Source organism: Monodon monoceros, unplaced genomic scaffold (assembly GCF_005190385.1).
Source record: "Monodon monoceros isolate NGI ecotype Baffin Bay Population unplaced genomic scaffold, NGI_Narwhal_1 Super_Scaffold_2, whole genome shotgun sequence".
In the NCBI taxonomy this organism is placed as follows: domain Eukaryota; kingdom Metazoa; phylum Chordata; class Mammalia; order Artiodactyla; family Monodontidae; genus Monodon; species Monodon monoceros.
The window spans coordinates 99,063,756-99,090,916 of NW_021703776.1; the positions used below are offsets into that span (position 1 = coordinate 99,063,756).

At 55.0% G+C, this 27,161-nt stretch overlaps 1 protein-coding gene and 1 pseudogene across 1 annotated transcript in view; both read left to right on the forward strand.

The window, feature by feature from the left end:
* The first annotated feature begins 19,998 nt into the window (after positions 1–19,998).
* Positions 19,999–20,420, forward strand: LOC114901511 (annotated as a pseudogene).
* A 6,543-nt stretch (positions 20,421–26,963) lies between these two features.
* AGAP3 (ArfGAP with GTPase domain, ankyrin repeat and PH domain 3) overlaps positions 26,964–27,161 on the forward strand; it is a 29,723-nt gene continuing 29,525 nt past the window's right edge. Inside the window, exon 1 of the mRNA XM_029233085.1 lies at positions 26,964–27,155. Coding sequence (XP_029088918.1) covers positions 26,964–27,155 — 192 coding nt within the window. The remainder of the gene's footprint in view (positions 27,156–27,161) is intronic.

The window sequence follows — 27,161 nt, forward strand, 5'->3', positions numbered from 1 at the left end:
TAAGGAGCCGGCGGCAATGGCGTGCTCCGGGATCTGGTTCTGCAGCGCCCGGTCCTCGGGGGCGGCGGCGGCCCCTCGCAGCAGCTGGCCGGCGGGCCTCCCCAGCAGTTCGCGCTCTCCAACTCGGCGGCCATCCGGGCCGAGATCCAGCGCTTCGAGTCCGTGCATCCCAATATCTACGCCATCTACGACCTGATCGAGCGCATCGAGGACCTGGCGCTGCAGAACCAGATCCGGGAGCACGTCATTTCCATCGAGGGTGAGCTGAGCCGGGGGCTGCGGGAGCTGGGGCGCGGTGGCTTCTCCGGCGCCGGCCGGGGCCTTTGCTGGCCCGTTCCGGCCACGCTCTCCCCGTTGGGGGTCCTCGCGCGCCTGAGGTCGGGGCCACGCCGTTTGCTGATCGCTGGCGCTGCATAGCCGGCGGCCAGGCTTCGCCATTTCTTGTCCGGGAACACTTTGGGGCTGGGGGCAGGTCCCGTGCCAGGGGACAGATTTTCTGATCTTAGTGCTCCAGGGCGTGAGGGTGGTGTCGCTCCGGGGATGGGTGCGCTCGGAACCACAGAGGTTCCGGGGTCCAGAGGTCAGGTCTGGTCAGGCATGGCCGGGTAGGGTGGGCGCGGCGGAGGGCCTCGGCGGGCCGGGAGGTGGGGCCGCTGCCGGAGAGGCGTCTCAGCCGCTGTCCCGGCCCTGCCCGCAGCGGAGCGGTGGATCGGAGCCTCCCGTTAGTGGATGGCAGCATTCCCGGGCCCAGCGCCCGCGGGTCCCGGAGGGTGGCGCTCGCCGAGGCTCGCTCTTCCGACGCACACCCTCCACGCTGCCGCGGCCCGGCGGGCGCGGGCCAGGCCTGGCGCGGGGCTTGGGCGCCGGGGCCGCGTGGAAAGACCCGGCCGGGCCACTGGCGCCTTCGCTGGGTCCCCCGCACGCCGGGCACCCGCCGCTGCTCTCCAGGGAGCCGCTCGAGAGGCGGGCTCGGGGCTGGTGGGCGCTGACCGACCTCCAGGGACACAGCGCCAGGCGTCGGGGACTAGAACCCCGGGCCACTGAGCTGCCCAGCGCTCCTTTCTCTAGGCTCTTGGGCCCTGGACTTCGGCTACTGAGGGGCAGAGGAAGTGGGTGCACGCTGCTGGCAGATGTACCACGACCCCGGGTGTGGTGGGGACGGGCAGCACCGGCAGGCACCCCAGCGGCGTGGTGACCTTTGAACGCATGTGGGGCAGATGGGCCTGGCCCTGGGCCATCTGCTTCCTCCTCCGGCTCCATTTGCAGGGGGACGCCCACCAGCAGGTGGTGGGTTCGGAAATGCAGGCAGAGTGCAAGGCCTTTTGCTGATGACTTGGAGTTGTGGGCAGGGCCCTGTCCAGTACTTGGGCCTCAGAGTTAGGGCCACACTCCCATCTTTCTCTCATTGTGTGAGGCTCTTGGGGGTGTCCTTCACCTGAACACCCCGTTTCTGCTTTCAGAGGTCCCCGTGGCTGAGGAAGGCATAGTTGGTCTTTTGGGGGTAGGGGATCCCATTTAGAGCTGGGGTCCTGCCCTTTTCTTGTAGCATTCCCGTCTGCCTTCTTTCTGTCCTTTTCCCAGCTCTCTCGCATCACATCTCTTTCCTCTGAAGGCTGAGTTCACTGTGAACTAATTAGGTGACAGAAAAAAACTCATTAGCATGGATCTGAGTAAATGGCCTGAATCATCGGTGTGGCTGGGGACCAGGAGATGGCATTTGTGTGAGCCAGGGGCCCCAAAGAGAGGAGATGACCAATATTTGCTCCTAGATCTGAAGGGGTGGGGGGTGGGGGGAAGAAATGCCATTCCCTGCAGCTTCCCTGTTTCCCCAGAGGAAGTAAGTTCCTGATCAGCACCAAGATGCCTCCCCCACCCCTCCCAGCCCCTTTTGGAGGGGGTGGGACAGCCCCAGGAGGGGTGAGGGATGGCGTCCAGAGCAGGGAGAGGCAGGATTGGCCGGATTCCACGTCTAACTCCCGCTTCCTTAACAGTACCCCCGCCCCCCGAGCTCAGGAGGTCTCTGGCCCGGCATCTTCCGTGATGTGAAGGCCAGAGTTCCTGGGACACACTTGGGTTTTCACCCCCATCTTGAATTCAACATGATAGGCGGAATTTCCCCTCTTAGAGCCCTCCCCCGTGACCAGCTTCCCCATTGCGGTTTGGAAGTACCCCACATTCCGTCTGCTTAGCCTGGAAGCTTGGTATCACCATTGCGGATCCTGGGACCCAATGTTTCATTGTCACCAGGGCCCAGCTGCTCCTCACACATCCGTTCCCAGCTCTCCTGGTCCCTACTTCCCTGCTCTTTCTTGGCAAGGCCTCCCACCTCTTTCTTCTTCTCCCCTTTTTTTTTTCCAGCCTCTCTCTTGGAACCCATCTTTATTACCCACCTCACCCTTGCTTTCCCACTCCTGTCGCCCCAGCTTTTCTGCTGTAGGCAGGCATCAAAAAAAAAAAAAACCCCAGAAAACTCCTTCTCCAATTTCTGCCGTATATCCTTCCTCTCCCCATCTGCCAAACCATATTGCCGCTGTCCTGCAAAGCAGCGTCGGCACCTTCTTTCTCTGTGGAGGGAGGGCAGCAGCTTCTCTGGCGGGCGTTTCCCTGCTCACTCTCTGAGCCTGACCGAGGCCCCTGCCAGGGCCCAGCGGACTTGGGTCGAGACTGTTACATAAACACATTCATCGCCTGGGAGGCTGATCCTGTGTTTACTAGGGGTGAGCCTCTTAGGGGAAAGGGATGACATTTTCCTAGTGTGTAAGAAGCCTCATTCAGTAATACTTTAGTGAAGGGTGCGTCTGAGCTTTGAAGGTGACTGCGGAGATGCGGTCGGGATGCATTTGGGACTGAGGAAGCGTGGTGGCACCTTGCCCTCCTGTATTCTCTCTGTCTGCTTCTGTCAGCCCCTCTCACCCCGTGGCCAGGGCAGGAAGAAGCAGAGGAACTTTGAGCTTTCCTGTGTTTCAGGACAGGATCTGGAGGGAGGGAGTTCCTTTTCCCACCAAAGGCCAAGGAAAGAGAAAACCTGTCCACCCTACGGTCTTAAGGAACGAGCAGAATGTCACCAGGAGCTGGGACGGAGGGATAGACAGCCTACTGCGTGCAGAGCCCTTGAGCCACTCTCACCTCCCTGGTGGGTACACCGAGGCTCAGAGAAGCGAGGGACCTGCAGCGAGGGGTGCTCCCGGGGCTTGCTCAGGTGTCCTGGCTATGTCCTAGAAAGAGGACACGAAGGAACCAGGCCTTGGTCCAGATGGGGGACAGTCTGGGCCTACAGAACACAGGGGTGCTGGGCCAAGTGAGCCGGAAGCCAGGATGAGGTGTTGGGAGAAGCAGCCCTTGGGGTCCCAGCAGGTGGCCTGGAAAGGCAGGCTTGTCCCTGAGTCGATGTGAACCTGGGGAGGTCTGCCCAAGGGGAGGCCCGCATGGAGGGCCTGGAAGCGGACTGTGGCCCCGGGAGGCTACTGCTGTGGCAGGAACCCGGCTTTGTCAACTGGGTGACTTGTTCCCGTGGCCCTTGGTTTTCCCCCAGGGGTTTTTAAGCAGTGAAATTCCTTGGAGAGGCACCGTCTGCCTGCCTCTGTGGGCTCCAGGCTTGGTAACATTCTGAAAGGACTCAGGTGAAAAGAGGTGCGGGTTTTCCTGTCTGGTTCAAAATTAGGCTGAAGAGACAAGGGGGTCCGGAGCTGTGGGCGGGGCAGTCGGAGGGGGCAGCCTCGGCGTCCGTAGCCTTCCCTGCAGGCCTGCCCAGGGCTCTAGAGTTTGTCCCCTGTTTCGTCTGTGTGCCGTGACTGGATCCCAGCAACAGCGCTCTGATGCAGAGAGCAGAATGGTGTACGTTTTGGAGACAGAGAAGCCCTCTCCTGAGCTGATTCCCTTCTGCCTGCTCCTCGGGGTGGGCATCCCCCAACCTGCTGCTAATTCTCACCTGTGGGACTTGCTCGAGTCTGCATTTCTGAGGCTCCCTCCAAGGGATTTGATTCCGTGGGTTCGGGATGGCGGCCCAGGGATCTGCATTTGTAACTTCCCCGGCCCCTTCTGGTAATTAGCTGGTTTGGAGAATGAGTGCCTGGTGGGGGACTGGTTATTTAGGACTTTGCACAGAAGAGCTCTAGGAGTTCTGAAAAAGAGGATATCAGTGTGGGTGCCAGTGGCCTGGGAAAGCTGCATTTGTTCCAGATACATTTATTTAGCTCCTACTGTGTGGTCCAGTTGCCTCTAGCACAGTGGAGAGCAGGAGGGGAGAGAAGGGGCTGAGCCAGCGCTCTAGACCCTGAAGGTGAATGGATCAGCGAGTAGGCGGTGCCAGAGGGGGGATTGGGAGTGGCAGGAATAAAGGCCGGGTTTTAAGAAAAGCAGGGCGGAGATGAGAGACTGGGGAAGCCTTGTCAAGACCCCAAGCCTGCAGGAACTTGGGCAGCCTTGAGATGCAGCCTCCCCACCCCCCATTCAGTCCTCCTTCACTGCACTCCAGCTCTCTGCCAGGTGGAAGACACCGTATAGATAAGACGGTCCTCGCTTGTCAACACCCTGTGGCTGGCACATACCCTAACTTTCCTCTACCAGTTATTTCTTTAACTGAATGTGTGTGCCAGGCGCAGGGTCTGAGAGATGCTCCACGCAGAGGGAACAGGTTGGCAAAGGTGGCAAGGGTAGGGGTTCAAGGAACAGCAGGCTGGTCTGCGTGCCTGGAGCCTTGAGTCCACGGGGGACAGGCAGGAGGACCCTGGTTCGGGAGTTTTGAATGCTTTATCCTGTATTAATTCATTTACACCTCACCTTGTTCTGGAAGACCATACGAGGGTGACCCTTAAGCCTGCAGGAGATGGGCTGTCACGAGAGGGTTGAAGTAGAAGCCAACCGGCAGGTCGTATTTGAGAGCCGGTTGCATTTGAGAACTTACTCTCTGTGCAGTGCCGGCTGGATCAGAGGGAGTAAGGCCACAGGGAGAGCAGGCAGCAGAGGTGGATTAAAGAGCTCTTAGTGTCCACGCCGTACATTTGACTGTGAGCCCTCCCTAGCAGCTGTCAGCGGGCCTCTGGCCTCAGAACCTCAGGAATGGAGGGGGAAGGAGGCCCTAGCTTGGGGGAGGCAGGCCCGGGGCCCTGAGAACTCCTGTGTCTCCGCTCAGCATCTCCTGAACACCCACTTAGGACCCTTTGGCTTGCCCCCATTCTCTTCTTAATATGCAGGTAACTCGAGATTAGTTGAACCGGAGAGCATTCCTCCTGACGCCTAGCCAACTTCCACCACGCAGGCCAGGGGTGAGGGGCAGCTAATTTTGGTGCATGGAGCTGAGCTCTAGGGTTATGGAAGCGGGAAGGGGAGGTGACCAGGATCTCCTGCTTTGAGGATGGGGACCATGGGCTGTGCAGTGTTCCACCAGTTAACATTCCTCACCTGCTTGCTGGAGATGGTCACGAGGCCTCTGCAATCCTTTGCAGTCTTCTCCGGTATGCAGGTATCATCTCCATTTTGCAAATGAGATCTCCTAGGACTGAGATGGAGTCACTTCCCAAGGCCGCACAGGAGCGGCACAGCCGGGGACTCTGCCTGGTTTTCCACCTCCAGGCCTGGTGCTCTTCCCCTCACAGGGATGGGCCGACTGAGCTTTGCTGGGCCAGGCTGGACACCCAGTCAGCCCTTCTGGGTGCCTCTCAGGCAAGGTTTTGACCTTGAGTTGAACTTTTGGAAGCTTTTAGAGTATCACTTAAGGGTGACCCTGAGCTCTTCTTTCCTGCCATGGTTTTCTTCTGAGTGTCTTGAATCCCCAACTGAATGGTGGCTCTTGGAGGCGGGCTCTCCCTTCTATGAGCAGCATGGATGTTGTGCGTAGGAGAAGGACGCTTGGTCAAGAAACACTCCAAAATATTTGAACATTTAAAAAATTTAAGTATATGTTTATTTATTTTTTTAATAACTTATTTTTTTATTAATTAATTAATTTTTGGCTCCGTTGGGTCTTCATTGCTGTGCGTGGGCTTTCTCTAGCTGCGGTGAGCGGGGACTACTCTTCGTTGTGGTGCGCGGGCTTCTCATTGCGGTGGCTTCTCTTGTGGAGCACAGGCTCTAGGTGCACGGGCTTCAGTAGTTGTGGTGCGCGGGCTTCAGTAGTTGTGGCTCGCGGGCTCTAGAGCGCAGGCTCAGTAGTTGTGGCTCACAGGCTCTGGAGCGCAGGCTCAGTAGTTGTGGCGCATGGGCTTAGTTGCTCCGCGGCATGTGGGATCTTCCCAGACCAGGGCTCGAACCCGTGTCACCTGCATTGGCAGGCGGATTCTTAACCACTGCGCCACCAGGGAAGCCCCTAAATGTATGTTTAAATGACAAAAATAATGCACGCTGGTTATAACACATTCAAATGTGGAAAGGAAGTCGAAGAAATGTGTGTGCCCCCCACCCCTCTCCGAGGTACCTGCTGTTGTCTGTCTGTCTGATGGGTGTCTTTCCCATCTGCTTTCCCTCCTATATATATCTACTGTCTACTGCTCTATGATTGATGACACTCTTGGCGTTTCACAGCGAAAGTGGGACTTCTGTGGGAAATACTCCACTGGGAGAAGGGGAACCAGAGTCGCAGTTTCAAGAAAGGCATCTGCGTTCATGCACCCGTCTGGCAGCTCCCTGCGGGGCAGTTGGGATACCTGGGCTCTCATTCCTGTTCTGCCGCCGACTGGCTGTGAGAACTTGGGCAAGTCATAAAGGCGCCCCCAATTCCCCCGGCCTGTTCTCCCAGAGCCCAGTTCTGGTTTCATCTGCGCAGCTCGCTGTGACCCGCCCTCGAGCATTTGGACCATCTCAGTCTTGGGTCCCTGGTCCAGGGAGGGCAGACTCCATTCAGTGGGAGGTTCTGAGGCTGCCTTCTTGTGCGCAGCCTATGACACGCGCTGCCCGGGAGCCCTCCAGGAGCTGGTCATCGCCTCTGTTCCTGAGTTTCCTCAGGTAAGGAGGAGGGGTAGTGACAGTGTGATGGAGTTAGGCGCGGCGGGTGCCGACAGCGGTGCCTGGTACAGAGCGAGCACCCAGTGCGTGCTCGTGGTGAGCTGAGGGGCTGCGTGCAGTTGATCCAAGTCTCCTGGTACCTAGATCTTTTCACACTTGTCTGATTATTTCCTTTGGACAAATTCCCAAGTGGAAGAAAACAGTGAGGCCGTCGGGCACGCACGACCTTTCTCTGTGCGCCACACTGCCCTGCAGGAAGGCCCTTCCCGTTTCCCTGGGGCAGAGACTGCCTTTTCCCTGCCCACCCTGTCCACTGGAAAGGTGAAGAGAAATGATGAAATGATTTTTGTTGTTGTTTTATCTTGTGTGTATCCGATTACTAGTGAGAGTCAACATGAAACATAATGTTTTTGGTTGTTGTATTTTGTTGAATTCCCGTCATATCCTTTATTCATCTTCCTCGTGGTTTGTTACTCTTTTTCTTAATATGTGTAAGATAGTTTTGTTTTTGTTTTTTTTTTGGCTGTGCGGCATGTGGGATCTTACTTCCCCCACCAGGGATCGAACCCACACCCCCTACAGTGGAAGCGCAGCGTCTTGACCACTGGACTGCCGGGGAAGCCCCTGTGTAGGACAGTTTTAATATGCAAACATAGATGAAGCATACATTGCCGTTTGCTGGAGGGGAGCTGGGGTCTGGATCTCTCTGGCGGCACTCTGGCCCTCCCGGGGCCCTGGGCACCGAGGTGAGTGAGCCCACAGCACATGGTCCCAGAGGGATGTATATGCCTCTACTGTTGTCGTGCCTGTTTATAGTGTGTCTTTTCTTTCTCTTTCTTGTTTGTCAGCACCCCTCCTTGCCACTGTTGGTGCACCCGCCCACAGCAGTTTCTCTTTTGCCTTTTAATTTGATGCTTTGTTGGCTTGCGAACCTGGATCCCAAGCTGGTAGAGTGGGATTCGAGCCCAGTCATGGCCTCTCCGTGTGTGTCTGTGGGTCTGTGTGTGTGGCAGGGCTGGGAGGCCGGGAGAGCTGGACCCCACTCGGGGCTCCTGCTCTGCTCCTGGTGGGAGCTCCCGGCTCCTCCTCTGTGTGTGGTGTCTTCCAGGGAGGGGCAGATGCACTTCCCTGCCCAGAGAACTTTTTTGGTTAAACAGGCCCTAGATGAAGGCCCTTTGCTAAGAAGCACTGTGATGATTTGGTGGCTTTCAGTCCCTCTGAAGCCCCACTCGTCTTGGTTATTGCTTCTAGACTCTTCTAGACTGTTTTAGGTTGGATGATGTGGTAGAATGGAGCCTGGTGTCATTCCTTCTCTGTCACAGTCTGTACAGGGTAGTGGGTACATCCGGCTCTGGAGCCAGGCTGCCTAGATGTACATTTCTAACACTTAGTAGTGGTGTAACCTTTCTGTGTCTTGGCTTCCTTGTTGGGTGAGTTCCGTAACCTTTCTGTGTCTTGGCTTCCTTGTTGCTAATATGAGTTTAACAAGCACCCATCTCATTGTGTAGGTGTGACAGTGAAGTATGTTAACGCGTGCAAAGCTTTTAGACCAGCCCCGGCCCCTCGGAAGTGTTCACAGTGGCTCCAGCCTTTGCAGGGCTGCGGAGAGGACTCAGGGAGGGAGTGTCCCTCATGGCACCTGCAGCGGTGGCTCCCCAGTCATGCTCCCTGAACCCGAGCGGGCGAACGGGAGAACCTGGCGGGGCAGAGTTTGGGGTAAGTTGGTTTAGCCTGGCAGGCCCCAGGGAGGGCTGCCAGGTCCGGACTTGTCTGACGTTCCAGCTGATTGGAGCAGACCCTGGACCACAGCTGGTCACAAGGAGCGTGTCACACAGGCACCCAGCATTGCTTTCATCTAATTGCTTGCCCGTCGATTAAAGTATTTCCTCTAATTCAGCACCAATTACACATGTGAGTCATGTGTAAATTTAAATTTTCAAGTAGCCATATTAAGAAAGCAAAAAAAAAAAATCTTTAATAATGCATTTTATTTAACCCATTGTATCTGAAATATTATCATTTCAACGTACAATTAACAAATTAATATAACGGGGCTTCCCTGGTGGCGCAGTGGTTAAGAATCCGCCTGGTTTGATCCCTGGTCTGGGAAGATCCCACATGCCGTGGAGCAGCTAAGCCCGTGCGCCACAACTACTGAGCCTGTGCTCTGGAGCCCGCGAGCCACAACTACCGAAGCCTGCGCGCCTAGAGCCCGTGCTCCGTAACAAGAGAAGCCACCGCAGTGAAAAGCCTGTGCACTGCAAATGAAGAGTGGCCCCCGCTCACAGCAACTAGAGAAAGCCTGCGCGCAGCAACGAAGACCCAACACAGCCAAAAATTAAATAAAATAAATAAATAAATTAATTAATTAATATAACAATTTTTAATGAGACATCTTACATTCTTTTCTCAACTAAGTCTTCAAACTGTGTTTCACCCGCTCAGTGCCTCTCCATTTGGACTGGCCGCATTTCAAGCGCTCAAGAGCCATGCGTGGCCAGTGTCTCTGGTATTGGAAGAACAGCTCTAATTTTAGCCTATAAGGTAACAAAAGAATTCCTGTTTGTTGGAAAAATTGAATACAGAAGTATATCCTTTTGGATTCATCTTTCTAAAGTATCATATTAAAATTTTTTAAGTAACGTGCCTTTCACGTATATCCTGCCGTTTTCATTCAGTCATTCAACAAACACTCCTGAGTACCTGCTCAGGCCGTGGTGATGGGTGGCAGATAAATCTATTTAGAAGTGTTACTGAAGTCACAGTAGTTTTTTGTTGCCGTGGATTTTCTTCAAACCCGGAAGCACAACTACCGCTGAGGGGGCTCGGCCCTGAAACGTGTTCCCGTCCAGGGGTTCTCAAGTTCTGGAACCGAGGTTCACACGGTTTTGCTCAAGGCGGAAGGTGGGGAGTGAGCCCAGACCCTGCTTTTTTGCAAGAAGCTGGAGGAGAGGGCGCGTGTCTGTTGGGGGGGGGTATCACGTCCAGGCTCTTGTTACTCAGCGTCTTGGTTGAGAATGGGTTGCCCACGGGCCCCAGCGTGGCTCACGTCACTTGGGTTTAGGCGGTTTCATCCCATGTGGCTGCCGCTCTGCCCTACTTACGTCCCCACCCACCCCCTCTGCATCACAGCCCGAGGATAATCCTGAATTAGGGTGAGGGGAAGGGAGGTGGCAGGGAAAGGCTCTTCCATCTGCTTGGGGGCAAGGGCCGGTGGGCCCGACCGGGAGTGGACGTGCCAGACAGCGAGCCTGTTGCTGGGCAGAGCTCGTGTGAACAGCACAGTCCGTGGACTGGCTGGCCTCTGCGTATCCTCCTCACGCTTGATGGACTAAAGTGCTGGATTGTGAAGTGCAGACCACTAGGGAATAGGGTGCCGATTATGTAGGCCGGCCAGCCGGCCAGCCGTGCAGACTGTAAGCCCAGCCCTCGCTCTGCGGACCAGAGAGGGTGGAAGCCACCTACCAGGGATTCAAGGTCATGCTGAGCAGCAGGGCGGTGAGGCCCCGGGCCTTTGCACTTCACGGTGGTACTCTCCTTCCAGCTCACAGGAGAGGCCGGCCGGGTGATCCCGGCCATGTCCCCTTCAGCCGTGACCCACAGCAGTTGTGCCAGGATATGTCACCAGCAAAGTCACAATATTCCCCTCACGCCATCCTGGTGTCTTAGGCAGGAGCTGTTTTTTGTAAGCTTTTTTTTTTTTTTTTTGGTTTGTGTTTTGTCTTTACGCTGAGTAACGTGTATATAATAGCGCAAAGTTCGTAAACGTACACATACTCTCTGAAAACACGTGGCACAGAATAAGGCCCCTCTCAGCCAGCAGCCTGGGTTGGCTTCCTTGCTCTGTCTCTCAGTCCACTTCCGGGCCCTGAAATAAGGAGACCTTCCCCCTCCCCCCTCTGCTTGGAGATGAGATGCTTGTGGGGCCGCCCAGGAAGGAGCATCCTGTTGTACTAGTTCACCAGCCCCCTCTTGTTAACCTTTGTCCGGGGAGCCAGCAGGGAACCTGCCAATGGGCTGGGCTGGGCAGCTCTCTGCCTTTAGCAGGCCCTTGGTGACTGACATCTTGGATGGGATGTCCTGAGGCCCCTCCAGCCAACCCAGAGAAGACAGAGCCTATCACCCTGCAGAGCTCTCATTCTCTCCCAGGCCGTCACTCTCGGCGGGGGGCGGACACGCCATCCTGAAATGGTGTTAACAGGCTCTCACCTCCTTCCTGGGTATCCCCCATCCCCTGCTGGCTGTGGCCCTTGGGCCTTGCTTCTCTCAGTGGGCCCTTAGCGCACGGCAGCCCCTCCAGGGCCATTACTTTCCTTTACCTGCGAGAAGAGCTGGGATCTAAACCTGCCTCTGTCCAGCTCCATCGCCCACCTTTCCCGTTCGAGGCCCTGGTCTGTTGGGTGTCCCTCCCCAGGCCCTAGTCTCCCCTGGCCTGGTCCCTCGTGGGGCCTGGAGCAGTGGGTGCTCTCCCCCCGCTGGCCCCAAGCTGGTGTCGTCCTCATCTGCTCTTTCCTCCTGGACACTGAGCCCCCAGCCCAGTACCAGCCTGGCAGGTACCAGTGACCAAGGGCCCTCCCTGCTCTGTACCCAGCCCAGGGGCCCTGTTGGACCTGGAGGTGGCTCAGGGAGCCCTCGCCTGTATCGCACTGTTCCGTCCCCTCCAGGGCCACGGTGCTGCCCGTGGGGTCCCCTCCCAGCCCGCTGGCCCCGAGCAGCCAAGGGCAGGGGGCCTGTGGGCTGTGAGGCCCCTGAGGTGGAGCTTTGCAGCCCCCAGAGCAGGGTGGCGCAGGGGCCGTCTGTGGAGGGGCCTAACTTCTTTCTCTGAGGCCTGTGCCTCCCCACAGAGTCTGGGCCGCCAGCCTGTGCCTCGCCGGCACTGGGGTGACCAGGAGGAGGGGCGGTGCGTGGAGTTCTCTGGCCTCTTCCTCCAGGGCTCAGAGCTGGGCCAGAGCTGCCAGGTCCCCGAGAGCAAGGTGTCTTGCTTTCCGGCATGTGCTTCTGACTGGTCGCCCTAAAGCCCGCGACCTGCCCGGGGAGAAAGCTGCCCTGGGTTGCGGCCCCAGGAGGCGGCCACGTTCTGCCCCAACTGTGTGACCCTCGCCTGGCGACAGTGGATGTGAGGCCAAGGGAGGGACACCGGCCACCACCTGGGTCTCTCCCATGGGTGCAGGGAGAACAGGCCCCATGCAGGTCCAGGGCAGTCAGTTGTGTCCACGTTGGGGGCACCAATGGCATAGATACGGAGACCCTGACCCAAGTCCAAACAGCTTAACACAGACCCACTGAGGGGGCAGGGTCCCTGGGGGGCACAGGAGAGAGTCCTTCCCCTCTGTCTGCAAGAGAAAATCCGTCCTGGAGAGTGAGGGCTGGGTGGTCCAGGCGGAGGGAGCTGTGTGCAGCTGTGGGGTGGGGGGAGGAGGGGGGAGGCCCTTCGGAATTCTGAACTGGGTGCCTTGGGCATTGCCACTGCCTTTTCTTCCAGGGTGCCCCCTGAACTCAATCAAGGGGAACATTGATTTCTGCGGTACGCGGGGGTACAGGTCCCAGTGCTGCCTGGTGCAGCCCAGCTGGGAGTGAGCTGAGTGGGGTGTCCCTCTGCTCCAAGCAGGAGAGGATGGGCTGGGTGATGCTGAGTTGGCACCGAAGAAAAATTGTATTTCCCAAAGAGCGTGCCACACGCCAGGGCCTCGATGGGGTTTCTACCGAGTGACCCAGCGTGGAGGGACGTGGGGGGAGCCCTGTGGCCTACCTGGCTGGTTTGATAGGCACCGCGAGACGCTGTTTTACCAGAGTCGTGATTTTATTATGAAAATTGCTGGCGTAGCGTGTTTTTAAACTATTCAAATGCGCCACCCCACACTCCAGCACTTTGTTTGTGCTGCAGATATCGCAAGATTGACAGCTCTTGCTTCAGGTGCCAGGGAGCCGCAGGGTTCTGAACGAAGGGTGGCTGCATCAGATCTGGCATCTCAGAAAGAACTCGAAAGAATAGCTTTCTGTTAGTGCTTACGTGCCAGGCTCTGCCCTCTGTGCTTGCTTGTAATTCTCGAGACGTTCCTGGGCTGTTATCATCCCCATCTTGAAGATGAGGAGACTGGCGCACCGAGATGTAAAGGAATTTGCCCAAGGTTGCTCGCCTCACAATGGCAGAGGCAGGACCTGGACCCGGGGGGTCCATTCTCAGAGTCTGTGTTCTGAGCCGGCGTGCGCTGCTGCACCACGAAAAAGATACAACTCTTAAAAATACAGAAGAAAGTTAAAAGGGTATTGTCTAATCTTGGGATAAGAGGTATCCCCTTAAGCCAGACAGGAAACCCAGAATTTATAGAGGGAAAGACAGACAGATTTTTCCCCAAGCCTTTTTTTTTTTTTTTGCGGTACGCGGGCCTCTCACTGCCGCGGCCCCTCCCGCCGCGTAGCACAGGCTCCGGACGTGCAGGCTCAGTGGCCATGGCTCACGGGCCCAGCCGCTCCGTGGCATGTGGGATCCTCCCGGACCGGGGCACGAACCCGTGTCCCCTGCATCGGCAGGCGGACTCCCAACCACTGCACCACCTGGGAAGCCCTCCCCAAGCCTTTCGTTTTGAAAAATGACCACCTTGAATGATTCTTAGTTAACATTTACCCCATTTGCTTTCCCTCTGTTTCTCACACACACATATTTTGGTGGAGGTGATGGTCAGTAGTTGTGGATGCTTCCCCCCAAGCACTCCAGCAGGCATTTCCTACGAACAGACAGTCCTTCTACATAATGTAGTACCAGTGTCACACCTAAAAAGATGAGTGAGAACTCTCAACGGTCGTTGACTAGCTCATCCATAACCAAATGTCCTCAAGTAACCCCCACGTGCCTTATATAATAACCTCTTTGTTTTTCCAAATCAGGATGGGATCAGGATGGCACAGGATCCATCGTGATGCTTTTCCCCATCACACAGACTCTTTTTTTAATATTTAAAAAAAATTTATTGAAGTATAGTTTATTTACAATGTTGTGTTAATTTCTGCTCTGCAGCAAAGTGACTCAGTTATATATAAGTATATTCTTTTTCTTATTCTTTTCCATTATGGTTTATCACAGGATAATGAATATAGTTCCCTGTGCTTTACAATAGGAGTTGTTTATCCATCCTATATATAATGGTTTGCATCTACTAATCCCAAACTCCCAACCCTCCCTCCCCCACCCACACCTCCTTGGCAATCACAAGTCTGTTCTCTGTGTATGAGTCTGTTTCTGTTGCGTAGATAAGTTTGTTTGTGTCATGTTTTAGATTCCACATATAAGTGATATCATATGGCATTTGTCTTTCTCTTTCTGACTTACTTCACTTAGTATGATAATCTCTAGGTCCATCCATGTTGCTGCCGATGGCATTATTTTATTCTTTTTTTTTTATAAATTATTTTATTTTATTTATTTTTGGCTGTGTTGGGTCTTCGTTGCTGCACGCGGGCTTTCTCTAGTTGTGGTGAGCGGGGGCTACTCTTCATTGTGGTGCGTGGGCTTCTCATCGCGGTGGCTTCTCTTGTTGCGGAGCATGGGCTCTAGGCGCGTGGGCTCTAGTACTTGTGGCACATGGGCTCAGCAGCTGTGGCGCACGGGCTTAGTTGCTCCGTGGCATGTGGGATCTTCCTGGACCAGGGCTCGAACCAGTGTCCCCTGCATTGTCAGGCAGATTCTTAACCACTGCGCCACCAGGGAAGCCCCTCTTTTTTTTTTTTTTTTTTTTTTTTTAGTACATCTTTATTGGAGTATAATTGCTTCACAATGCTGTGTTAGTTTCTGTTGTACAACAAAGTGAATTAGCCATATGCATACATATATCCCCATGTCCCCTCCCTCTTGAGCCTCCCTCCCACCCTCCCTATCCCACCCCTCTAGGTCATCGCAAAGCACCGAGCTGATCTCCCTGTGCTCTGCGGCTGCTTCCCTCTAGCTATTTTACATTTGGTAGTGTATATATGTCAATGCTACTCTCACTTTGCCCCAGCATTCTTTTTTATGGCTGAGTAGTATCCCATTGTATATATATACCACATCTTTATCCATTCCTCTGTCGATGGACATTTAGGTTGCTTCCATGTCTTGGCTATTGTGAATAGTGCTGCTATGAACATTGGGGTGCATGTATCTTTTCGAATTATGGTTTTCTCAGGGTACATGCCCAGTAGTGGGATTGCTGGGTCATATGGTAGTTCTATTTGTAGTTTTTTAAGGAACGTCCATACTGTCTTCCATAGTGGCTGCACCAACTTACATTCCCACCAACAGTGTTAAGAGGGTTCCCTTTTCTCCACACCCTCTCCAGCATTTATTATTTGTAGACTTCTCTTTTTTAATATAACTTTATTTATTTATTTTTGGCTGTGTTGGGTCTTTGATGCTGCACGCAGGCTTTCTCTAGTTGCAGCAAGCGGGGCCTACTTTTCGTTGCGGTGCGCGAGCTTCTCATTGCAGTGGCTTCTCTTGTGGGGGAGTATGGGCTCTAGGTGCGTGGGCTTCAGTAGTTGTGGCACGTGGGCTCGGTAGTTGTGGCTCACCGGCTCTAGAGCACGGGCTCAGTAGTTGTGGTGCACGGGCTTAGTTGCTCCGCGGCACGTGGGATCCTCCCAGACCAGGGCTCGAACCCGTGTCCCCTGCGTTGACAGGTGGATTCTCAACCACTGCGCCACCAGGGAAGCCCTGTAGACTTTTTAATGATGGCCATTCTGACCGCTTTATCACACAGACTGTTGAAGAGTCTGGGGGCAGTTTCCTTGTAGCAGGTTGCGCTCTGATTCGGGCGCTGTGGCTGCTTGGTGTTATTTAACTTGTGCCTGTATCCCGCCTGCTGCCTATGACCTGAAGCGAGCTCAGGGGCTTGATGAGATCCAGGTTAAACCCTTTTGACGGGAATACCTCCTATTGTGTCACATCAGGCCCTGCTGTTAGTTATGTTAAGGACATAATTACCAGATGTCCTAATCCTGAAGGCCCATTGCCTCCCCCTTTGTAATTCATCAGTAATCTGTAGGGTGAGACTTTTGCACCTTGGAAGTAAACTGCTCCCCACAACTTTCAGTCAGTGGTTTTCAGTGCCTCAGTGATCATGCCTGAATCTGTTCTGTTGGGGCTGCCACGTGGTGATTTTCTCATCTGGACATTCCTTCCGCAAGTCTTAGCTGGTACTCTTCTGTCAAGAAGGCTGCCCCCACCCCCTTTGCCTTTTTTTAGGAACACTCTTGTTTCATGGATTTTTGTTGTGGTTCTTATTGTTCAGATGTTATAATCAATTATAAAATTAATAGATTTAATTACACTTTTGTAGAATAGAGTAGAATTTGCTTGCCATGTACATATGCCAGATAAATGGTTAAGATGCCTATTATACAAAGAATTCCTCTAAACTGTTAAGAAAAAGGTTTTTAAAACCCCAAAGACAGGGACTTCCCTGGTGGTCCAGTGGGTAAGACTCCATGCTCCCAATGCAGAGGGCCCGGGTTCGATCCCTGGTCGGGGAACTAGATCCCGCATGCATGCCGCAACGAAGAGTTAGCATGCTGCAACTAAGAAGTCCGTGTGCCGCAACTAAGACCCGGTGCAAGCAAAAAACAAAACAAAACAAAAAAATCCAAAGACAAGTGGACAAAGAATAGGACCAGGCAGACAATTCAGAGAAGAGGAAATGGAAATTGTTGATGACCATGAAAAGATGCTTAGCCTCAGACTCATCAGGGAAACACAGATCTGAAGAGCAAGGTACTGGGTTCCTCGTTCAGTAGCAGAAAGTGAGCTGATGACTCGATGCTGGTGAGAGTGGCGCAGTGGGTGTTCCCGTATGTTGCTGGTGGGGGAATGGGGGGCAATGAATTGCTGCCTCCTATTTGGAGAAGTCATCAGGCATTATCCATGAACATGAAAAATTCATGTTTTTCTTTGAACCCAACTTTTCTACTTTGGGGCATGTAACCTGTGGAAAGAAAACACATAGGTGGGACTTCCCTGGTGGCACAGTGGTTAAGAATCTGCCTGCCAATGCAGGGGACACGGGTTCGAGCCCTGGTCCGGGAAGATCCCATATGCCATGGAGCAGCTCAGCCCGTGCGCCACAACTACTGAGCCTGCGCTCTAGGGTCCGAGAGCCACAACTACTGAAGCCCACGCGCCTAGAGCCCGTGCTCCGCAACAAGAGAAGCCACCACAATGAGAAGCCCGTGCGTAGCAACGAAGACCCAACGTAGCCAAAAATAAATAAATAAATTTATGAAAAAAGAAAAAGAAAGAAAACACATAGGTACACAGGTGTTGATTACAGCCTTGCTTGTAGAGGTTTAAAGACAAAAAAGGAAGCAACCCGAATGGCCCTCACTAGGGCAACGGCTGGATGATGGATGAGTGAGGCCTGTACCCAGGGACTGGGGAGGCCTGCCAGCGTATTGTATTAGCAGCCGCTCCTTGCTCCCAGGCCGGGCATTGTGGTGAAACGGTAAGTCCAAGTCCTAGCATTGGGGCTTTGGGGACGGGAGGGGACACTCATTCTGGAAGCTTCCGTGTGAAGGAAAGGGAAGGGGGCAGAGGATCAAAAGCAGCTTTCCCAGCGTGTTGTGAATGTGCTTTTATACTGTAAAATATAATTCTAAAAAGAAGGGCAAAGGGCATGTTTATTAGACTAGTCCCAGCCCACTTTCTTCTTTTGTGTCCCGCGCAGAGCTGGAGTTGGAAAGCTGTTGTGAGCCCCAGTCAGGCTGTGTGGTGACCCAGAGCCGCTGCAGGTGTGGAGGCTCGGGGGCCTTTGGGGGCCGAGGGTTCAGCCGGGAGAGCGCAAACCCACGCGTTTTTCTGGCGAGCCATTTCTTCCCTCACCCAGCCCTCATCCCTAGGTGAAACACTCTTCTGTTTCTTCTGTTTTCTTTGTAGTGTATCCTCTACAAACATTTTAGGAAACAGGGTGAAATGTACATTTTGCAGAAAAGTAGAAAGAGGCAGAAAAAAATCACTGCAGGTCCTAACCGCCAGGTTGGCCTCTGTCCTCATTTTGATATGTTCCTTTTTCCTTTTTTATTTATTTATTTTATTTATTTATTTATTTTTTTGATATCTTCCTTTTTCCCTGCGTTTTTTTACCTGGGTCCATGTTCTGTACAGTTTTGTATCTTGCTTTTTAAAAAAAATGATCACAAGTGTTGCCGCTGTGCTGAGTAAAGAAGTCTCTACAGATGTTATTTTATTATTTACTTATTTATTTGTTCATTTATGGCCGTGCTGTGCAGCATGTGGGATCTTAGTTCCCCGACCGGGGATGGAACCCGTGGCCCCTGCAGTGGGAGGTGGAGGCTTCACCACTGGACGGCCAGGGAAGCCCCTGCTGATGTTATTTTAAGTGGCTGCATGATGTCCCACCATCTGGAGACACTGTCGCTTACTCCCTTGTTTCCGTATTGGTGGACACTCTGGTTGATTTCACTTTTTTGGAAGTGCTGGACTTCTTTGGGCCTAAACCTTTGTGTCCATGTCAGACGGTCTCTGTTGGAGTCCCTGTGGCTAATTTAGTACGAGGGGCAAAGGGCTGAGCTGCTGGGGAGGGGGGTTGGGCACATGCACGCTTGCCAGCACTGGGCCTTACGGACACAAAAGTCATGTTAAGGCTTTGGTAGGTGAGAAATGGAACTTCATTTTTTTTTTTAAATTTTATTTATTTATTTTTGGCTGCGTTGGGTCTTCATTCCTAGCTGTGGCGAGCAGGGGCTACTCTTCGTTGCAGTGCATGGGCTTCTTATTGCGGTGGCTTCTCTTGTTGCGGAGCACGGGCTCTAGGCGTGTGGTCTTCAATAGTTGCAGCACGCGGGCTCAGTAGTTGTGGCACGTGGGCTCTAGAGGGCACAGGCTTCAGTAGTTGTGGCTCGAAGGCTCTAGAGTGCAGGCTCAGTCGTTCCGGCGCACAGGCTTAGTTGCTCTGTGGCATGTGGGATCTTCCTGGACCAGGGCTCGAACCTGTGTCCCCTGAACTGGCAGGCGGATTCTTAACCACTGCACCACCAGGGAAGCCCTGGAACTTCATTTATAATTTCTGTTTCTTTGAGTCCCAAGTGAGAGCGAGTGATTTCCACGTGAATTGGCTGTTTGTACTTTCTTTACTTTGTCAAGATTTTATTTATTTTTTTTTTAGCGACATCTGTGCGCTTTGCATGTATTAGTGATATTAACCCATCAGCATAGTCACATTTTTGTCCAGGTGTTGATTTCCCTTTAGTTATATTTCTCTTAGGTTTTTTTGTGGGTTTTTTTACAATTTTTAAAAAATCATTCAGGACCTTATTTTTATGCAGTGAATCTATCGATCTTCTCTCTCTATCCTTTAAATCCAGGAACCTTGTTGCAAACCGTGTCCTGCCTCCCCGCCTCCCGGGGTCCAGCACAGCTTCCCCTGCGGCTCGGCCGTAGCTCCACGCAGACTCCGTGGCCGGTGGGCTTCCCCGGCTGCCCGGCCAAGTTGTGCAGGGCTCGGCGAGGTTGGGGCGAGGGCTGGCGGCTGAGGTCTGAGGCCTCGGGGAGGAGGTGGGCTGAGTGAGGCCGTTGCACAGAGGAGCACAGGTGAAGGTGCCGGGAGGGGAGGTGGAGAAGACCCGCCTGCGTGGGGTCTACAGGCTGCGGACGGGCGTTTGTGAAGATGGTTTGCAGGGACCCCTCCACCTCTGCCCTGCGTGTCGTCCCCGCTGCCCAGTTGTTGCTGACGGGCCGGGGACTCTTGCTCTCTGCGCAGGGGTTCTGCCGGGGGCTCCTGGTCGGCTCTGCCTGTGGCGTAAGTTCGAAGCACGGCAGCTCTGCACACGGCCTTGGCCTCTGCGCCCGTCTCATCTCGCAGCCGAGGGCCGTGGGGAGGCTGCAGTCGGCCACGCGGCCTCCGGGGCTCCCCCCTGGGTGGCCTCCCTTGAGCGCCCATGCAGTCACCAGGGTTCCCTGACGCTGTTTCACAGCGATGGTGTGGCCCGGCGGCCCAGGCCTGAGAGCTGACGGGCCGGTGGGGTGGTGAGTCCTCAGGCTGAAGACAGATGAGAGTAGAATTAAGACGAAAGCCTGGGTCCCTGATGCCTCTGAGGTCGCCCGTGCAAGGCCTCTCGCCGCCGCAGAGATGCGCTGCGTCGCCTCCTACCTGCCGGCCGCCCTGGGGACAGCACCTCCCCCAGCGCCAAGGACATCAAGAAGATCCTGGACAGCGCAGCACTGAGGCGGACGATGACCGGCTCAACAAGGTCATCTGTGAGCTGAACGGAAAGAACAATTGAGGGCGTCATTGCCCGGGGTATCGGCATGTTGGCCGGCCCGCCCGCCGCCCGGGCTGTGGCCGTCTCCACCCCAGGATCTGCAGAAAGATGAGAAGGGGGAGGAGGCCGAGGAGTCAGACGATGACGTGGCATTTGGCTTGTGCCACTAGAGTCCTGCTCCCCTGCAAGTAAAAGCACCCTCCCCCACCTTTTTTTTCTGGCTGTGCCACGTGGCTTGCGGGATCTCAGTTCCCTGACCAGGGATCAAACCCGGGCCCCCGGGCCCTCGGCAGTGAAAGAGCGGAGTCCTAACCACTGGACCACCAGGGAATTCCAAATAAAACCCTTTTTACATTAAAAAAAAAAAAAGAGGAAAGTCTGAAACCCAACTGCCAGGTGCCAAAGCTCTGATTGCCACTCCCAGTCGCTCCGTGACGCGGGAGGGCTGGTGGGACTGGGAATGCTTGCTGGTGCTGAGCAGACGTGTGTGCAGGTGGACCGGCTGCATGGGACGGGGGTAGCCCTGTGCCCCCAGGGGCCCCATCGGGCTGTCCCCACCCCACTCCAGTCCTTGTGTGGCCCAGGCAGCGCTGGGCAGTGGACCCCCTGCGGGGGGAGGTGGGAAAGGTGTGTCTCACAGTAGGAAATTAACTGTCACATGTTGCTGGGTACCTGAAGGGCTCAGGAAGATGGCAGTCGCCCAGGGAAGTGTCTTCACTTCGGGAGGGTGGTCTGACCTCAGGCCCGGTCTGGCCGCTCTGGGCTCTGTCTAATGGCGTGAACGTGAGGTGTGCCGAGGGCCCCTCAGCCCCAGACAGCGCCCCTTTTGCCTGTCGAGGTGGCTTCTCCTTTGTGAATGCCATGCATGCCTAGCAGGGCTGGCTCGTGAACCTCGTACTGATTCAGGGCTGGGAGAGTGGGATTTGGGGGCAGGAGTTTGTTTGGAAGGTGGGTGATGAGGAACCTTGGGGAGTCTTTTGGGCAGGAGGTTCCCTTGCTGGGAAGGGCAAGGCTGGGCCGCCCCGATGTGGGTACCAGGGCAGGAGGAAAGGAAGACGGGTGAGTGCTGCCTGCAAGATGAACTTGTGTGCCAGCAGAAATCTCACCAGGCTCAGCAGGCCTCAGGGCTCGGGGCCAGACAGGTGGCCTAGGTTGGAAGGTCAGCTTCAGCCACCTACCAGCCCTCACCTTAGGCACGTTACTTGGCCGCTGTGCCTCAGAGTCCTCATCTGTAAAATGGGGAGATTAACAGTACCTTTCAGGCTTCCCTGGTGGCACAGTGGTTAAGAATCCGCCGCCAATGCAAGGGACACAGGTTCGAGCCCTGGTCCGCGAAGATCCCACATGCTGTGGAGCAACTAAGCTCGTGCGCCACAACTACTGAGCTCACGTACCACAACTACTGAAGCCCGCGTGCCTAGAGCCCGTGCTCCGCAGCAATGAGAAGCCTGCGCACCGCAAGGAAGAGTAGCCCCCACTTGCCACCACTAGAGGAATCCCACGCGCAGCAACGAAGACCCAACGCAGCTCCCAAAAAACCAACCAAACAAACAAAGAAACAAAACAGTACCTTTCAGGACTTCTCTGGCGGTCCAGTGGTTAGGACTCCAAGCGTCCACTTCAGGGGACACGGGTTTGATCCCTGGTTGGGGAACTAAGATCCCGCATGCCGCGAGACGTGGCCAATAAATAAATATTTCTTTAAAAAAGAAAACCAGTACCTTTCTCAGAGGGGTTAAATGGTTTTGTGTGTGTGAAGTGCTCCGAGTAGAGCCTCTCATGTTCAGTAAGTGGCCATTATTATCGGGTGACCAGTGCCATCCCCTGTGGCTGCTGCCTTGGGTGTATAGGGCACCAAAATGGCTCTGCTGTCCCCAGGGCTGGCCGAGTCTGGCTCTGAGCCACAGGGGCAGGTATCTGTGACCTTTCTGTGCCCGGGAGCTCAGGCCCCCATGAGGTGAGAGCAGATTAGATGTTAGCATCTACAGAAGACGCGAGGTGAACTGGGGACAGTGAGAGGAGGCCGGGACGTCCAGGAGGGCTTGTGGTGGCAGCGGGCCTGAGCTGAGTGTTCACTGACGACTCCCGCTGGGCTGGCGGCGGGGAGGGAGGTAGCCTCCATGTCCAGGCCCTGCTGGTGTCAACCTGGGTCTGGCCTGAGAGGTCTGTGGCTCCCTTTGATGGGGAGCCCATCCAGAGGCCTCCCGGGGCCTGGGCATGTGTGTTGGATGCTGGGGGCAATGGGCAGGCTTGGCCTTGCCAGTGGGGCAGAGCCCTGGGCCTCAGTGTAGGCCCTGCTTTCAAAATTGATAATGGGAAATCAGATACTTTTATTTATTTATTTGAAACTTTATTTTATTGAAGTATAGTTGATTTACAATGTTGTGTTGATTCCTGGTGTACAGCAAGGTGATTCAGTTACATACGTACATATATTCTTTTGCACGTTCTTTTACATTATTATTATTTTGGCCACGCTGAGCAGCATGTGGGATCTTAGTTCCCCGACCAAGGATTCAATCCGTGCCCCCTGCGGTGGAAGCGTGGAGTCTTAACCACTGGACCGCCAGGGAAGTCCCTCCTTTTACAATTGTTTATCACAGGATATTGAATATAGTTCCCTGTGCTCTACAGTAGGACCTCGTTGTTTATCTGTTCTATATAAATAGTTTGCATCTGCTAATCCCAAACTCCCAATCCATCCCTCACCCACCTGGAATTCAGATGCTTTTAAACTTTTGTCCATTAGACTCTCAAACTACCTGTCTTTATTCTTAATAGTGTACACTGACCCTCAGTCCCCCTTTCCCTGAGACCCAGAACTTGTGCATCTGTACTGGAGTTCCCAGATGGGGGCACAGCTCCTCCGTCTTAGAGCAAAAACAGCGCAATTATTTGAATACTGTGTTGTCTTCCCTTTATGAAAATAGTTTACTTCTGTAAGAAAGATGAAGCAAACTTTCATTAGCCTGTTGATGCTGCTGATATGGAATGAAGATCCACAGACTGAAGGCATTTTCAAAGCCTGTTGGACTGGAAGAGGCAGATTTTTAGCTCATGGGATTTGGCTGGACCGTTGCTCAGTTTTGAAGGAAGAGAAAAACCTTTAAAGACGGATGAGGGCTTCCCTGGTGGCGCAGTAGTTAAGAATCCGCCTGCCAATGCCGCAGAGCAACTAAGCCCGTGTGCCACAACTACTGAGCCTGTGCTCTAGAGCTCGTGAGCCACAACTAGCTGGGGCGCACAGTTCATGCTCAGCAAAGATGCACGTTCATTCATTCATTCACTCGTTCATTCACAGAATCATTGCACACCACCTGCGTGTCCTGCCGAGTTCTAGCGGGGGAGCATTAAACACACCAGAAAAATATCTGAGAGGGATGAGCGTTAGATGAATATTGTGACAGCTGTGGACAACTCCTGAAACTTGTAAGGAGGCCGGTCCTGCAGGCCGCCCGTGTGAGTGGCGGGTCGTTGGCGGGGGCAGCCCAGGGTCTCCGCGGACTCCCTAATCCCCAACCCGGTGACCTGCAGAGAGGACAGAGCTTGCTAGAGACCTGCGGGCCTTGCGATCCTCCGGGTGTGACACTCGTCGCCTCCCTCAGCTCCGTGGTCGAAGGGCTTGGCCAACCCGCGTGGCCACTCACCGCCGGGCCACTGCTGGGGTCCTTACCTCCTTGCTCGCCGCACAGCTGGAGGCCACCTGGCTGCAGGAAGATGTGTTGCTGCCACCTTGTGGGCAAGAAGATGCCGACCGGCGTCGGAGGGCCCTGCAGCTCTTGGGACCACTCTGGCAGCGGGAGGAAGCCACAGCCTTTGGCTTCCAGCAGAAAGCCAGCCCCTCCCGGGCTCTGAGAAGGACCTCCACAGGCTCTCTGCGGCTGCTGCGTGGCCTCAGCTGGGCGCGCCTCGACACTTATCAATGGATCACCCAGCAAATATTTGAGGGAGACTAGGTACAAGGTTCTGTGGGATTCCTGGGCCGGAGGCCGCCCTTCTTTTTCCCCCCACCAGTGCACCGCTTCTGTGCGGTGCCTCACAGCTCATGCCTTTTTTATGCAGGGGTCTTTCTCTTTCTCCCTAGACACCCTGGGTTCAGCAGTGCACCCCTGCTGCCCCAGGCCACAGCTGCACACGCAGGCGCCCTCCTCTCTCAGGTCCGAGCAGCCAGTCCAGCTCAGCCAGCTCTAGAGTTGGCCCTTCTCCTTCTGATTTGCCTGCGCTCAGAACAGAAGGGGGTGCTCAGTGCTCAGCCTCCAGGGAAGCGTGTCCATCCTCACCCAGGGTGCACGCTGCAGGCTTGTGAGAGAGTGCATCTCTAATTCCCCCAGAAGCTTCTGTGGGGTCTCACCCCTACACGACAGGTTCAGCCTGGTGTTTCTGATGACCTTAAGAGTCAGAGAACTGACACGAGGGCTAGTTTTATGGGATTTCTGTGCGGTTTACGTGGCCCCAGCCCGATGCTTTTTAGGATTGTCCTAGTTTCCTTTGGGCTGTGTTGAGTAGTAAGCTGTTTGTCACATGTCTCTGGAGTAGAATCTTGCAGATGGAACACAGAGACCTTGTCCCTGACCCGGGCGGGTGTGTGTGTGTGTGACACCAACAAGGAGAGAGGTGTGTGCCTGCACCGATCTCCTTTCTGGGGTCTTCGGCTGATGTCCTGGGACATTTATGTGCAGGCAGGTGCCCTTCTCTGTCTAGTTTCCCTGAGTCGGGAAAGGTTCTAGGAAGCAGGAATAGGAAGGAGGCAGCCCCATGAGGAAGAGGAAGCTGTCCCAGGTTTGGGATTGACCCAGTCTGAGCATTTCGCCTGGACCGATTCTGCAGGTGCAAGGGGAGTCAGGAGCTGGTGTGTCCTCTGAGAATGTGGCATGTTTGTTCACCTCCTGGACTGGGGACTGCTGCATGTCCTGTAGCCCGTGTGTGTGTGTGTGTGTGTGTGTGTGTGTAACTGGGGGCCTTTTACTCTCCTATCCCAGCCTGCTCCTCGCCCCCTGAGGCTAGCCAGTTGGGTTCTGAAGCAGCCCATCCCCTGTTCGGCACCTTGTCCCCCGTCCCCCCTCAGTCCCCACTTGTCTCTGATAGCTGCGGTCCTGTGCTTGCATTTTCATTGGCTTGGGGGGAGGGTTTGGAATGAGCAGGCTTCTTCTCTGGGGGAGGGGTAATCCCCTACGTGTGTGAGAGAGGACAGAGAGACAGATACGAAGATAGGGAAGTTCAGCATAGGAGACTTAAACTTGGGAACGTGAGTCAGGAATCCTGGGTTGCATTCCTGTCTCCATGCCTGAAGGAGCCTGGGAAAGGCTCTTCTGCAGGAGCGACTCTTATGTGGGGGTGTGCATCCCGGAGAGGAAGAAGTCATCCTCATTGTTGTTAATACCTAGTCCCAGGAAAATACGCAATCAGCCCCGGGGCCTCTCCAGGCCTGGGAGATCCAGCCCAGGACTTGGGAGTTTCCAGCTCTGGGTTCCCCAGGAGCACCTAGGATGGAGAGGCCCTGCCTTTCTCAGGCATTCCCCCACCCCAGCCCCCTCAGGAATGTGCCACTTTTATCTTGTACTTTGCTTCTGACCAGGACCCTGGAATTCTAAAGCTGAGAGGGACAGGAACGTTGGGAGTTGGGTTGGACTGGGGGTGGAGGAAACCTGGGAGTATCACGTCTTTGAAGGAAAGGCAAGCCCACTCATCCTTACCACCTGCCTCAACTGGTTTCTCCTGATCTGCTTGGGGTCCTTGTGGATTATGGTAAACTGGCTCATCTCCAGCGCCTTGCAGAGGGCTGATGTTCACGTTGCAGTGGAGAGCACAGCACGGCAACTACCTGCCCCCTGCCCCGTCCTGAAGTCATCCCTGCATTTACGGAGTGTCTGCTGCAGCCCACACGCGTGAAATTCACAGGGCATCAGTGCTGAGCGTCAGGCTCCAACCAGTACTGCAGTCTGAAGCTTCACCTCTGCACAGCCTCTGGACAGGAGGTGAGAACCAGCCAGCGGGTGGAGGCTGGAGACGTCAGGGGCTCAAAAGTGAGTCACTCGTCCAGAACTGTATGGTCCAGGTCCCAGAGGTTCTCTTTCGATTTTCTGCTGCCCTTGGGCAGGACAACACTTAACCGACTACAGATGATTTTATAATCTCCAGGGAAGAAGACGGCCTCGGTCATTAACAGAAGAGCTGACTAAAACATACAGCAACTCGGATTTGCGAGTTTCCCAAGCTAAGACAGGATTGCCTCGTAGAGGCTCCCTACTTTCCAGATAAGGAGACTGAGGCCCGAAGTCGGCATAACTCCTGACTCATAATTTAGGCTTTTACTGACTCCCACCCTGGTGGGTCACCTTCTGGTTCTTCCCTGGAGAGAGAGCAAATGGCCTGCTTCTCTCCAAAACCGAACTCAGTGTGTGGTGTGCCGAGGACTGTTACTTACTTGACCTGCTCTTAATGACATCTCCTCACCTGCCTGCCCCAACCGAGGAGGAGCCCTGGGCTGGAATTTCCTGTTTTCTCAGGGCTCGGGGGCTGCCCCAGCAGGCTGGCTCCCCTGCGGCCGCCGTTCCTGGGTGTTCCAGGCCAGGCTTGCCACGTCTCTCTCGGTGTTGGGCTGGCTCCCGGCCTATCCAGGTCTGGGCTTGCCGGCTGCGAGGTGGAGGCGTTGAGGGACTCAGTCGGCCGACACCAGGTGCCCAGAGGCCGGAGGTCCGTGCGCCTCGGCCGCGGCCCCGGCCCGGGCCCAGCCCCGCGCCCCTCACCATGGGCCTGGCCCTCGCCCGCGGGCCCTGAGCATGGAGCGGGGCTGGCCGCCAGGGGACAGCCGCAGCCGGGAGCGGCCCGCCGCCTGCCGCCGCGCCCTCAGCGTCTGCGACTCGCAGGACCTGCACGGCGCCCCGGCCGGCCGCGCCGCCTCCGCCCTGTGCGCCGTGCGCGAGCAGCCGGCGCGGCCGCAGAGCGTGTGCTCGGGCGGCCCGGGGCCACCGGCCGCT